The sequence below is a fragment of the Misgurnus anguillicaudatus genome, chromosome 8, assembly GCF_027580225.2.
Source record: "Misgurnus anguillicaudatus chromosome 8, ASM2758022v2, whole genome shotgun sequence".
NCBI classification, from domain to species: Eukaryota; Metazoa; Chordata; class Actinopteri; order Cypriniformes; family Cobitidae; genus Misgurnus; species Misgurnus anguillicaudatus.
Window position 1 is genome coordinate 12,549,315 of NC_073344.2, and position 15,513 is coordinate 12,564,827.

General features: G+C 36.8%; 1 protein-coding gene across 1 annotated transcript in view; it reads left to right on the forward strand.

The window, feature by feature from the left end:
* Positions 1 to 14,158, forward strand: part of oca2 (oculocutaneous albinism II) — a 126,297-nt gene extending 112,139 nt beyond the window's left edge. Inside the window, exon 24 of the mRNA XM_055213307.2 lies at positions 13,550 to 14,158. Coding sequence (XP_055069282.2) covers positions 13,550 to 13,637 — 88 coding nt within the window. The 3' untranslated portion in view covers positions 13,638 to 14,158. The remainder of the gene's footprint in view (positions 1 to 13,549) is intronic.
* Positions 14,159 to 15,513: the final 1,355 nt, after the last annotated feature.

Sequence of the window (15,513 nt, forward strand, 5' to 3'; positions counted from 1 at the left end):
GCTGCTGTGATAGACTAAAGCAGGGCGCGCAGCTGTGACCGGACACAAAAATTGCGGCGACAAAGCACAGTGACGTCACGTGGTCCGGATGAATACGCCTCCAAGGCATCTTTTAAATCATTAGTCATTTCTTTCTTACCTTTTATAGTATATTGAACCTATTAACCATAACAAAAACCCTTGGGTGCACATAAAGGTTTAAATGTTCCAAAAGGAATACTGCCTGACCAAGAGCAAATATTTTTAAAAGTGTCTAAAGTGTCAAAGTATTTGACATTGTTATTTAGAATAGGTTTGCATTTTAAAGCGTTTTGTTTCATTAATGACGCTTAAACTTCTTAAATGACAATATCTTACAAACTGCAAAGTCACCAAACTGCATTTAGATCCTGTTTTCTGACATTGAAATCGAACAGCTCGTTTAATAAAAACTTTCCAGCCGCTCACAAAACCTATGGTGTGATTCTTTCAATCGTGAGTGACAGGAAATCTTCCACCTGCATTCCGATGAGTCCTGGTTTATTAAACCACACATGATTTGACTTCCCTGTCAATCTCTTGCCCTTTTCTGCTTGCACTTACCTATCCCAATACTGGTGAAATTGGCTTACGATGGCTCACTTGGCTTTACGGCCCTTCCCCTCTGACCTCCATATACTCTTTCTAAGGAAACCATTACTAGGCGCCCTAGGCAAGAGCTGGGCAGTCAGAATGACCACGGCTTTTGGGACATGCTCTTAAACTGAGCATGTTTACTACACCAGGGCAAGTTGCTTATATTGAGTGCCTGTTTTTTCTTTCGCCACCATCCATCTTCTGGTGTCACTTTTGTTCTCTGGCCAAGCCCTCTGAGTGAACTGCAGAATTAATGAAGTGACACATGGAGACATATTCTGACTAGCTGTAAAAATTTAATGGTGCAGAGCTTGTATATCCATGTTTTACACCGTTACTCCACATTATTGATAGGGTTTGAGTCGGTCTCCTGACACCTCCAAATACAAGTGTAGCCGCCGCAGGACCTGGAGGTAAAATATGTGAAAGTGAAATGAACAAGCCCCCAATTGATGGTATACATATTTTATGTCAACAATACGGTTACTTGGGTAAGAGAGCAAGATACATGAGTGTGTTTAATGTGTAGTTAAAGGCTTGATCGTTCAATACATCAAGAATTATTATGAACAGCTGCGTTGCTGTGTGCATTTATAAATCAATGGTGAGGAATACAGTTGACCAGCTTACAATAGTGGCTCAGTATGAAAATCTGCAACAATTTGTTCTAAACTTTTATGAATCCTAGTTTTACGAGTTTCAGGAACAATTTTAGGAAGCAAAATAAAGAATTAATAATTTTTTATTGTAGGCTTCTTAAAGCTACCATATGTTGTTTCTGCATATCTGATGTTAATCATGAGTACCTCCATCCTTCATATCTCTGAAGAGCCTTTAGTTTTATCAGATTTGTAAAAGACAGATTGGGGTGTGTTTCCCAAAAGCATCGTTAACCAACGAACATCGTAAGTTCCATCGTTACTAACATCGTTCAACGATTTGGTGTTTCCCGTAACCATCGTTCAAAAGAACATTCGCAAACTGCATCGCTAACTTGTGTCGTTGGACCTGTCGTTAGAAGCATAGTTCCTTGTTATTATCATATGTAGACTTACGTTGATCATGCATTTGAACAAAATAAGCACGTAGTACAGTCTATATCCATCATTCTAAATATATAAACATTTTATTTTACGTCTTTAAAGGCGGAGTGCACAATGTTTGAAAAACGCTTTGGAAAAGGAGACGGGCCGACTACCAAAACACACTTATAGCCAATCAGCAGTAAGGAGTGTGTCTACTAACCGAAATCCTTGCCGGGTTGCGTATGTGTGGGGCGGGTCTTTTAAAAGAAGGTTCAGATTCTATTGGGGTAGGGGCATGTTTGTTTAGGTGATTTCAAATATCAACATTGGCTTTCAAACATTGTGGACTCCGCCTTTAAATTTGTAAACAGAATGAAAGCGCTGCATTTGAAAACTGTGCATGTGCGAAGTCTACGGGCTTTAAGATCCTGGGGAATCCCTGGAAGGAGTGACGTAAGAGGAAACTTGCGCGTTAATTATATGTGTTATATGAAATATCTTGAAAATAAACAACAGATAACTAAATCACGATAACAAAATCAGTCTTCCGAAGCAATATATGTTATTTACAGCAATAATCTGACATTAAATAGATTTGCACAGATTAATTAGTAATTTCACCTCCCACATGACATCATCAACTATGTTGTTAAACCAACATGGTTCAAACGACGAATGTGCGACAAAGTTACTATGCTTTCGGGAAACAGTCGTGACAAGGTAGTTTGTTTCTCTAACGATGCATCGTACTATGGTCGTTCAGCAACGAGTTACGTCGTTGTTTGGGAAACGCACCCCAGCTCTAGTGATTCTTTCCGATAACGCAAGGAAACATTCACGAGCTGCAGGAGGAGCGAGTCACGAGCCAAGCAACACTGTATACAACACTGGATAATTTATGATTTACTACATGTTCGTGCCATTTACATTATATGCACTTATGCGCCGATTTCCAACATGACATAGAAGTTTTACTTCCCGTCATGCAACTCATGACCCGGTTGGGACTTTTCAACGAAATTTAGCGTTAAACTAACTCACGCAAAACTCTGTTGCCTCCCCCGAATAAACAAACTATATCCATTGTTTCCATAAGGCTGGCTTTCTTCTCCTTACATCCAAAAACATACTTCTTCTTTCTTCGGTTCTCCCTCTCCTGCTGATTGACATGTAGGTGTGCTTTTCCCAGGGAAGTGCCCATTAAAAGAAAGGATATGTAAGGCCTACCCATGATATGTAAACTGTACTAGTGTTTGAAAAAACTTTTCTCCTTTAATAAAATGCAAGAAATTGATGTCACTGGTCATATTATCTTATATAGTCGTGATTCAATTAATTTTAAGCATTCGTGCTAGCTTGATTGAATGCGAAATACTGTATACAAAATGCAAAAAAAATTAGTTCCAATTTTCAGCTCAGCTTTTTACTGTTCAATTTTTATGCTAATAATATCAGTCGCCCTGGGAAAAAGTATAATAAATTAGAAAAATGCAAAGTAGCCTTTTGACTTGTGGTCTTTCACTTTGGACAATATTGTAAATTTGCAGCTGCATGCAGTTGTAGATTAGATGTTCAAATACATTAAGAAACAAACTGTATACATTTCATTAATGCTGAATTAATTTAATTGAATCGATAGCGAAACACTTCCAGCAAAGAATCCATAAATGGCATTGACTTGCTAAGCGGAAGATGTAACCAAATACAACAGAGACAATGCAGGCTAATTTTTGTGGAAAAAAGGCCTCATTCTGTTGTTTCCAATAAAGAAGCCGCCACTTATTCCCATTCCGCAGATCTCTTGTCATGTGATGTAATTAGCATTCCCATTTACGACCGCTGTGTCTCGATACCACCATTCCTAAGACAATACCCAACCTGTGCTTAGAGACTGCAGGTGTAATCTCCATTTGGCACCGAAGCCAATTACTTACCCTGTATAGTAAATCAAGAACAATGAGTCCTATTTTGCATGAAGCAGCACAGACATCCTTTACTCAAGGTGTAATAGCTGAACACCAAAAAAAAAAAGGAAATAATTGAGTGGATTTTCACTGCCTCTGTCAGCTACCTTCTGCTTTAAATTATTACCAAATGAATTTTGCAACAATAAAAAGGTTTATTCGGAAGCCACACTGTATGGAGTATTGTGTGATTTTGGAGAAAACACACTGTCAAAAAATGTCCCCGGCTGTTACTGGTGTGATACCCTTTCAAAACGTATACAAAACGTAACTTTGCACCTAAAGAGTGCATATTAGTACCTCAGATGTACATATAAGGCCTTTTGAACTTTATAACGCAAAGGAGACCCAAATATGATGAACCTTTAAACCTGGAGGGACCCCCTACCTAAAATATGTCTTAATTTTATGTCATAATTGGTTACACTAAGAGGCTGTTTACACTTGGCATTAACATTTCGTCGATCGGATCACAAGTGGACGATGTTAATGCCAGGTGTAAACGGTGTTCAAAACATTTTGAGCTCGTCCACTTTCGACCACTTTCAACCACATTCAAAGGTAGTCGAAAACTCTTTCGATCGGATTGCTTGGTCTCGACAGACCACCCCCTCAAACTATTCAGGACAGAAGCGGTCGAAAGTAGACAAAAGAGACGGATTTAAATACCAGGTGTAAACGTAATGTGTCTCTCTTATCCACTTATGATCCGATCAACGAAAACACATCTTAATACCAAGTGTAAACAGCCCCTTAGAGTAGTGTTGAATGTATTACTGAACAGAAACTTTTTTATTTATTTATTAGTACTGAAGCAACTACAATAACTACAATAAATCTGGTGTGATAGAAGTTTTTTAAGGAATACTGCCTTACAAAACCCATTAATGGCTCTTTGCCATTGCATAGTACCCCACGGTTTGGTTTGGGTCACCTCACCTCACTTTGGCTTGGTTAGCTTTTCCATCGAGTTTAGTAACACTTCAGAGTGGGAGGGATTATAAGCGTGCCGTTATATTTGTGCTGCCTACTGCTGTGACATAATACATGTGAGAGTGTCGTTGTACATTCCCATACATTCAGTTATTTCTCAGTCCGCAACAAAATTAAAATTGACCACCACAAATAGATGTTTGCACGTAGCGTTTATCACTACCTCTGTCTCACATGACGGTTTCTGTACAGACGCCGCTCTGCTGAGCCTCATTGAAGTTGCATTTAAGCATATATGCGGATGTGCACATCGCGTACTGTATGTGCCGCCACAAACTGCAAGTCTGGAAAAAAATTGTGGTGTTCCTGATTCTCAACCTGTGGATGTTTTTCATCGCTAAAAGGGAGTTTGGGAACATACAGCAATTCACAGATGACAACAGGTTTACTCGAGACGCGCAAGCTAGCATGAAGGTAAAGGTAATCTTTTACATTATAGCGATGATGCTCGCAGTGACGATTCTCTCAGACAAATCAGTGATCTGCAGTGTTTTCGCGTCACGTTTTGGTATCAGCTCGGGTCACTTGGAACCCCAACCGAGGTGGTACTAAAAAAAGTATTGGGTACTATGTACAACACCAAGTTGAAAAGCCCCCAAAAGTAAGCTGACCCAAACCGTGGGGTACTATGCAATGGAAAAGCGCCATAAGTGAGATAAAGAGCACTGTAATAAGGAAAACATACTGGAAAGATACAAAGAAAATACAGTACATTATTTTGGAATGTAAAAAATAAGAGATAAACCTAATAAATAAATTTAAATGTAATTTTTTTTGTCTTTTTCTCTGACATTTGTTGGGGACCTCCTAGAACCACCTGGATCCCAGGTGGATCCCAGTTTAAAAATCCCTGCTATAAATTATAGTGTTCTGATTTTGCCCTGATTGTTTATGCAAGACATACTGTATATACTCATACCTAACTATAAAATAACTATAAAAAGTTTATACACTGGATATTATAATATTTCTAGATTTCTATTTCAGATTTGGAATAGATTCAAGCTTTGTCCAATAAAAAATGCAAGCAACAAAACAAAAACTTTTATAAAAATTAAAACAAAAACTGCCATAGATAGTGGTCGTTTAAATGCTATGATGTCATTGAAACATTTCAAGATTTTACAGAGATTATTAGGCATTCAACATTCAGGCCCATTTCTTAATGCTATACTTTATGATAATAGTCGAGCAATTGGCCTATAATTGTTGAGAACTGAGCCAATTGAATTATTCCTTTTTAACAATATGTCACGCTATAACCACTTTCCCTAACCTTTACGCAATCGCTTTTAGATTCAGTCATGATTGCCGTCCATTGAGACCTTTTATGACCAAAGTTTTGTGCTGTTGCAGGCTGTAATAAGTCCCTCTTTGTGTCAAATTATATCACGCTCCCTTTTGTCTGAAGGACCATAAGAGTCATGGCCACAGAGGGACGCTTGTTAGAGATCAGACTACATGCTAATGGATTTCCTCTTTAACGTTCATTTAAGAGCAAATAAAAAGGCTTATCTAAGTTTGTCGTTGTTTCAGTCACTGGACCTTTAACATGCTTCACTTCTCAAAGCTGTCAATCTCTGAGTCGTATTTGATAGTGCGTGTGGTTTAGGGGAATACAACCTACCAAGTGATTAGGAGCCCATTATTGCAGATAGGGAGGACCTAGATTGGTGTTATTTATAGCTTCCTCTGTAGAGTCACATTGGGAACATGATGGATGCTGTCAGGATTCTGCAATTAAGGGAAGGAGTTTCAGTGGCACACCTGGGTATACCGGTGTGTATGTGAGAGAGAGAGGATGGAGAGAGAGAGAGAGAGAGAGAGAGAGAGAGAGGGAGAGACAGATGAAAGAGTAAAAGTTCAGAGCTACACATGTAACTATTTGTACCATCTATGTTGTTAGTTTAGTTAGAATTCATAAATTGAATTACGTTTATAAGTACAGTATAGTGTATTTTTTATTTAACAACATCCTTTATTTTACTCTTTATATTCTGTTCTTTTTCTTGAATTTGTTTGAATTAAAGCTGTCTACGATACCAAAGTTTCAGTAATAAAACTGTAATATAAATGAGTACCCAAATAATTCACATATAGTTAAAACTAGATGTAGAGGTTTATTTATTCACGTTTTGGTAGCACTTTATTTTACAGTTCGTGTACTTACCTTGTACATATATGGTAAATATGTTGTAGTTACAGATAAATGTGTGGTACTTACTTTTGCGTATCTACATGGTAATTAAAGGGTATCATTTCTGTACTTACCAGTGCTACATACTTGGTAGTTATTATGTAACTCTAGGTAAGTACTAGGTTATACCAGATACATACTTATAGTGTATGTATATTGTAACTAACAAGAAACACTACTGTACTTACAAATAAATGTACAATATAAGTATTTAGTACTTACAGCAAGTGTGAGTTAATGACAGGAACGTATAGTGTACCAATATGATAACTAATAATAAACTCCACTGTACTTACAAATTGTAAGTACATGGTATGTGTATAGTGTATACTGGCCAGTGTACGTGTAGCTAAATGTTTGGCACATAGACTGTAATGTTACATAGACCATGATACATTATTTGTGTATCATCTAATTAATATTCACGAGTATGTGCACCCTCTAGCACACTTTTTAAAACAAAGTGATGCCTGTGCAACTTTTCGCATTCCGAAATATTTTTTCACTCCAAATCCTCCATCTGCTGGTGTGAGTGTACTTACATTTCTGTGCTTACACAGATGAGAGAGGCAGCATGTGTGTGTGTGACCATGGGCAATCATGGCCTATTGTACAAACAAACCCAGAGCTTGGATTACATTGACGTTCTCAGTACCATGCCAAACCACTCTGGCCTTCACAATCCACCATGTGCCCTCTAACACTGGCATGTAAGATAAAGATGGCTGTCCAATGACAAACCATCTGGTGTGTCTCTATTGAAGAGTACAGAATGATGGGTATGTTGGCATTTATAATGAGGTCTGAAATATCAGCCGTGATCAGACAAAGACGCTGACCTTAATTTCCTCTGAGGACTTATCCTTGTGCGACTTTGAGAAAGTTGTGCTTTCAAAGGTATTAAAGTAACAGTTCATCCGAAGATGAATTTACTGGCGTACAGTAGTTTGGCTTTATGTTGTTTTAAACCTTAAAGGAAAAACCTTTAAAAAAGTCCAGATAATTTACTTACCACCATGTCATGTCTTTCTTTGTTCAGTTGAAAAGAAATTATGTTTTTTGAGGAAAACATTCCAGGATTTTTCTCATTGGACTTTAATAAACGCCAACACTTAACAGTTTTAATGCAGTTTAAAATTGCAGTTTCAAAGAACTCTAAATGATCCCAAACGAGGCATAAGGGTCTTGTCTAGTGAAACGATTGTCATTTTTGGCAATAAAAATAAAAATATGCACTTTTAAACCACAACTTCTCGTCTTCCTCCGGCTGTGTGAGGAGCCAGCGCGACCTCACGTAATACGTCATCACGTCAAGAGGTCACAATGATGTATGCGAAACTATGCCCCAGTGTTTACAAGTGTGGAGAAAGAGGACTGTTACGACTTTGTTGTATGTTAAATGATACTAATTAATGTCTTTGTGTCAGTTTATTGTTTAAAATGGTTCGCAAATGTGCGTTTCATATACAGTATGTAACACGTGACCTTTCCACGGCATTACGCAATTATGTGAGGTCGCGCTGGCTCGTCACATAGCAGGAGAAAGAAGAGAAGTTGTGGTTTAAAAGTGCACATTTTTTATTTTTCTTGCCAAAAATGACAATCGTTTCACTAGATAAGACCCTTATGCCTCGTTTGGGATCATTTAGAGTCGTTTGAAACTGCAATTTTATACTGAATTAAAACTGTTAAAGGAATAGTCTACTCATTTTCAATATTAAAATATGTTATTCCCTTAACTAAGAATTGTTGATACATCCCTCTATCATCTGTGTGCGTGCACGTAAGCGCTGGAGCGCGCTGCGACGCTTCGATAGCATTTAGCTTAGCCCCATTCATTCAATGATACCATTTAGAGATAAAGTTAGAAGTGACCAAACACATCAACGTTTTTCCTATTTAAGACGAGTAGTTATACGAGCAAGTTTGGTGGTACAAAATAAAACGTAGCGCTTTTCTAAACGGATTTAAAAGAGGAGCTACATTTTATGGCATAATAGCACTTTTGGGAGTACTTCGACTCGGCGCAGTTACACCCTTCCTCTCCCATTATGAGAGGGAGAAGGGGAGCAGACTTTTCAGGCGAGTCGAAGTACTCCCAAAAGTGCTATTACGCCATAAAATATAGTTCCTCTTTTAAATCCGCTTAGAAAAGCGCTACGTTTTATTTTGTACCACCAAACTTGCTCGTATAACTACTCATCTTAAATAGGAAAAACGTTGATGTGTTTGGTCACTTCTAACTTTATCTCTAAATGGTACCATTGAATGAATGGGGCTAAGCTAAATGCTATCGAAGCGTCGCAGCGCGCTCCAGCGCTTACGTGCACGCACACAGATGATAGAGGGATGTATCAACAATTCTTATTAAGGTAATAACATATTTTAATATTGAAAATGAGTAGACTATTCCTTTAAGTTTTGGGGTCCATTAAAGTCCTGGAAAATCCTGGAAAGTTTTCCTAAATAAACATAATTTCTTTTCAACTTAAGAAAGACATCAACATTTTGAATGACATGGTGGTGAGTAAATTATCTGGATTTTTTTTTAAGAAAATGGACTAATCCTTTAAAACTTTCATTCACTGAATACATCTGCCTTAGTTTTTTTTTTTTTTTGCTTTTTTAGTTTCAGTATTCACTCAAATATGAAAACTCTCATAATTTACTCATTCTTATGCCAGATGATTATAACTTTATACAACCTACATGTTGTGTGCATCAGTAGCTGCTCTGAAACCAGTAAATGCTTGAGTTAGTGACAGATTGTCAGATAGTCACGCCCTAAAGTCATGCCTTATGTGTTGCAATGTCACAATGTTTAGAGCCACAGTATTTACACTGTTAGGGTGTTCCTGTAGCTCAGTTTGTAAAGCATTACACATCAGCTTTAACAAATTTTAGCTGCACATGGAACTGATTTTCACATTCTACGCCCTTGATCCTTAGTGTTTCGTTGCACATTGATTTGTCCACTTCAGTAGTCATGAATCAAACACCTGGCTGCTTCACATCACTCGCATTGTGCATTAACCACCTGACCTGGCCTCAAACCAGAGGTACGCACACCTGCTTCAATGTATGTCACATCATCGCCAAATAGATATTGCACACCAAGGATTTTAGTATTTAGCCCCTCACCTGCCTTCTGAACACCTGTTTTTTGCACACTTGTTGTCTTTGCAATAAACTAATATAATACTCCTTAAATTTTGCACCTTTCAATAATCACATTTTAGAACAGGAAGTGTAAGAAGAGAATCAAGTTGCATGTGAAAATTAATTTCTTTTATTTCCCCGCAAATCAGGGCCATATTGTGCAATGTTAATAGCATGCCTGCAACATGTTTTCCAAAAGCATCCATTGTCAAGCTATTATAACTAATGTTTACTAAATATTCTGTACTTAATAACTTTTACTGTTTTAAATGTACTTAAATTCTGCCATTTCTCTTTCTTTCTGTTTCTGCTGGTCTGAGCGCTTGTTGATCTCTCTATGCCCCCAAATGTTTCATATTTACCAATGCACTCAGTGAGTATCCAATGGACCTCTGAAGGTATGTCCTTGACCTAAATGGATATCCAGGGCTTTCATCTTCACAAGTATGCCATCCTTTCAATCCATCACTTTATTCATCGCAAAAAATGTCCTATTCAGGCAACAGATTCTTTGATGAACTATCAGCGACGTAAACAGAACGGAAATTATTCAAATTGCATTTGGGTATTGGCATTCATTTTAATGGAGGATGAGAATTTGTCATCGTCTTAGCTCAGCAGATAGTGAGGAAAAGTAGAAATTAATTAAAATTTAAAGGTGTAGTGTGTTTTTATGCATCCGTGTTGCTAGTAAAGCAATACAGTTTGTTCAAACACTCCACTGGTACAACATACTGTAGTACTTGCAATGGTCATGGATTTGATTTCTAGGGAACACACAAACTGATAAAATGTATGCACTGTTTATTTACCCATACTTGCAGGGTTTGGGGGCCTCCATGTTTCACTTAGGGGGGTACTTACCCTGTTCACATTATTATTTTATTATTATTGGTAGTAGTAGTGTATTATCATTATTATTACACAGCGCTCTAAAATGCTTGATTCTGATTGGCCAGTCGCAACATTCCAATGTATTTGATTTTGAGATAAAAACGGCCTGAAATATAGCCTAACCCAGGAACTGCGAGAGAAAAACAACATATTATGTATGTTTGGTATGATACAATGTGTTCGCGTGGTTTATTATTTCCACATACCGTACATTTTTGTAGCTCCAGATTTCACTCTCTTCCTGAAACGCACAGATATGAAAAGCTCTTTACCATGTTTGAAAGATCAGCTCACAATGCAATGCTAACAGGAGTTAATTTACAGGCTGTGAGTCAAAACCGAAGGATTTATGATAATGTCGGTCTTGTCTACATCACCAATCCCAATGTTGTAGACGAAGAAAAGAGATTTTAATTTGGATACAATACTGCCCTACAAAGGCAAAAGACCTTAACTCACTAGAGTATGAAACTGAGAAAAATGACTTTAAAGTTTAGACTATTAGTGAGTTTCAGTTGTCAGTTAATTTCTTCTTTATTTTTTTCCTTGAAAAAAAAAACATAAAATTGACTCGATACTTATGCAAATAAAGGAGATCTTGAATGTCTCAAAAATATTAAAGCGTAACTAAACCCCTGGTCAGAGCCTGACTCCGCCCACTGTTAATATTTGAAAAATGCAAGAAAAGTGGGCAGATCCCAACGGAGATAGAGGGGACGAACTAAGCTCATACCAAGTGTGTGGTGAGATTGTAACAAAGGCGTGGTGAGCTTGAACCTGCTTACGTCACGAGTTACTTTTTGGACCCAACATCCAATAGGAAAATTCAACTGCAGTAGCCACCGTTCAACCTGAAGAGGGCAGCACTCAGACGTTTTTACACCATATATTATAGTATTGAAACACTTTATATCCAAATGTCAAAAAACTTACTAAAATCAATGAACAGCACTAATAAAGCATCATTCTTACAGATCATTAACTAAAAAAAGTTGGTTTAGGGTTTAGTTACTCTTTAATAAGTAATTTTGACCAAAAACGAAGTTACTGCCTTTTGCCTTTGTAGGGCAGAATAACTTGCGTCATCGTTTACTTTGGGGTTTGTACCTTTTGCATATTGTTAACATGTCTAATACACACTTACACACCAAAGGAAATTTAATAACGTGAATTGGACAATATGGGTTCTTTAATACCTAAGAATGAATACAGTATAAATATGCATAAGTAATAACATATGAGATTTTATTTGCAAGGACTAAACCGAATGTTCGACTTTGAACTTGTTTTAACTCATCTTGGCTTACACCCATTAGGAAGCGTGTTACCCTTGCAATAGGTTTAAATGAGCTAATTAAAGATATCAAATCAACATTTAATGTCTATATATTTTCTCATATAGCAACTAGCTGTGGATTTAGCGGGAAAATGTACAGCCAGCCAGGTTGTTATCGCAAATAAATCCCTCACTATAGACCGTTTCATGGGGCGCACATGCGATGACGCGATAAGCGTCTGGTACGAACTTTACTTCCGGTTTCTGTTTGTTTAATAGTCTGACTAGTTGCTGAAACTGAACTCTTAAACAATAACCTCGTCGAAAATAAATGTTTTGGGTTCCTATGTAATCTACGTGTTGTTTATTTTGCTTGTTATATAAATAAACTACTTTGTTGTTATTTATTCTTCGCAGAGTTTACCGGAAGTTACGTGATGACCACAAAAGCCGCGTGTTTATGTTGTTACTGCTGAAACCGTCTATAGTAAAACCATGACGCTGAAGTGCAAGACTACCAATGAATGACTCATGCAAATCATAACGACCAGCACATAATCAAATAACAGCAAAAGAAACAATGTCACTGACAGATCTACATAAAAATGTACTAAGGCAAAAATACAGCTACAGGAGACCAAAGGAGGGCTATTTTTAAATTTAAGGTCCTTTTGTTTGTTGCGAAATTTCTTCGTCTCGTTCAAATGCAAGACTCACAACTGAGACTTACAAGTGTGGCTCATGGGTCATCTGTGGTACGTAAACACATTATTTAGACAGAGAATCAGTTCTCATGCATGGCGATGAAGTGGACTAAACTATGGATTAAATGGCACTGATGCATGTGTGTGGAGATTAGACAAGCGTCCAGTTGTAATTACAATGGTTATACCGCTATCCAGATGGACGTCTTTATAAGCGAGTGTCTCTAAGAGTCACAGCTTTTAGGAAAGCAGCTTATGCTAAATGGTGGGAGACACTTATCATCGCCCTTTTGCATCTCCATCCTTTACGTTTGTCGTTAATGCCTCGGTATCAAATGGTTTTGTAATGCTGTTCTTCTGACATTTAAAGATCCACACCTTTTGATGACATAGGTAAATTGTCAGCCGTGCTCTGCAGCATGGCATCAGAACACCCACTGTTTCGATTCGAATCCCACACACCCAAACACACCAACAAATGTGCCACAGAGGGGGGATAATGTGAAACTACCCGATGCTGTCGTTTGATAGATGTTGAACTTGCAGTGGGACAAGAATATTTGTATTCTGGTCTTTCCTCATGAAGAATGCAAACATCAGTGCCACACCACATTGGGATCTTTCTCTCAACCCCCAAGCAACATATTGAATTTTCCCATGTAATGCAGTCTATGGCTTGGTGCATGTGGGGTAATGAAACCTTGCTGTGTTCTATTTCACAGGTTGGGCTTTCCCATGATGCTAATGACCTGCACAGTAGGCATGTGCTACCTGCTCGCAACTCACATTGGACTTGGCTGGAACACCTAAAAAATGTCCTCTACACACCAGTGACAGAAGAGAAAATGTGTCTGTCTGTGAGTTAGTTTGTGTGCGAGTATGGATGTCTTTATGTGTTTGAATGATGCCTCGGATCTTCCTGAGAAGATTTGACGAATTCATCCGGAGAGACTGCGGTTAACATGCAGAGGTACGAAGATGACAGGCCATGAGAAGATCTAATCGTGTTGTTTTCTCACAGGCCGTCATCTGTATACCACACTGCTCTGTGGTGCTATTGATACTTTTGGTACAAATGTGCTGAGTGATGTGATTTCTTGAAAGCTTGTTTAAATTGGCCAATAAGAGAAAGTAAACCACTTAATCGATTTTATTAGTGTGGATGCTCATATTATTATCTGGGTGGTAAATGTGTATTTATTGATGCATATTCACAGTGTATTTATGTTTGAGGTACTTCCGAAAGGCCCTCAATAAATGTTGAAATTTATTAAAAGAATGTATGTCGTTTATATCATATACCTTTAAATAATAAAAAATAAATAATGAAACATTTGTTAATTTAGTAAGTAAGGCACCTGCTTGCATGTTCAGTGTCTTGGGATAATGTGCCATCACGTTTCACACTCTCAGAAAAAATATACAAAAGTTGAGTAACACTTTACTTGAAGGGGTGTGCATAAGACTGACATGACACCTTCATAATCATGACATGACACGTGCAATAAACATGAATGAGATTTTATGCACGTTTATGACAATTGTCATTGTTATTTGTTTAATTATGTAATTTTAAAATGAAAAGATGACATAAACCAATATGTCATAAATCAGTCATAAACATGACATTGCAGAATAATTATCAAACTTAAGAAGCAACCTAGCTTTATGGGTTAACATTACATTAAACCGTCAATTAAATGTCTTGAAGTGTTAATTCTCTGTCAAATAATTTATAACAGCATCATAAATATTTTTCTTGACCTCAACTAAAGTGGTACAAATTCAACCTGTCATTAAAATGTCAATAAGTGTTAATACTATGTCAAATAATTTTAAATACCTAAACAAAATGCAACAAACATGTCAAAAGATTATACTTAAGTTTATGTATGTGCATAATACATAAAAAACTGACAACTACCTTAACCCATTATTGTACAATTTTAGGTGAATCGGTCACCAAATGCAGTAAAGTAAAATTGTATCAATATTAATTATTATTATTATTATTATTATCATTGTTATTATTATTATTAGATGATTGAGTTTATTTCTCTAACACCTGGAGGAAACTTAAAAAAACAATATGAACTGAAGAATATTCATGAAGCTGTTATAAAACTATTTAACAGAGTATTAACACTCAATGATATTTTAGTAACAAATTATATTGGTACCAATGGTAAAAAGTGGTCGGTTATGTTGTGTTGATAATGTCAAGTTGTCATGACAAGTTATGATATATTGGTTAATATCAAGTTGTCATAAAAAGACATCACAAACTACCTTTTCTGTTAGTGTACAGTTAAAAAGTTTATATAAATCACAAACCAAAATTCAGCACTGTTTTCTTTGTTTCTGTACAGCTTTTTTATTTAAAAAATATAAAGTGGCATCCAAAACCACACCTAGATTACATTTAAGGATTTAAAAATTAAATTAAGAAAAGTCATAAGGTAAACTAACTGGATAAAAAATATTTACATTTAAGACTCTTTATACATTCTCAACATTATCAAATCATCAAAGGGGGCATACCAAATGTCATGGGGGCATACCAAACGTCAATACAATGCATTATAATCAGTATCTACAGTATTCACGAATATCACAAATAAATGTTATGTATTAATTATTGATCTCACATTATTATATAATGTATTAAAATCTTTAAAGGTAAATA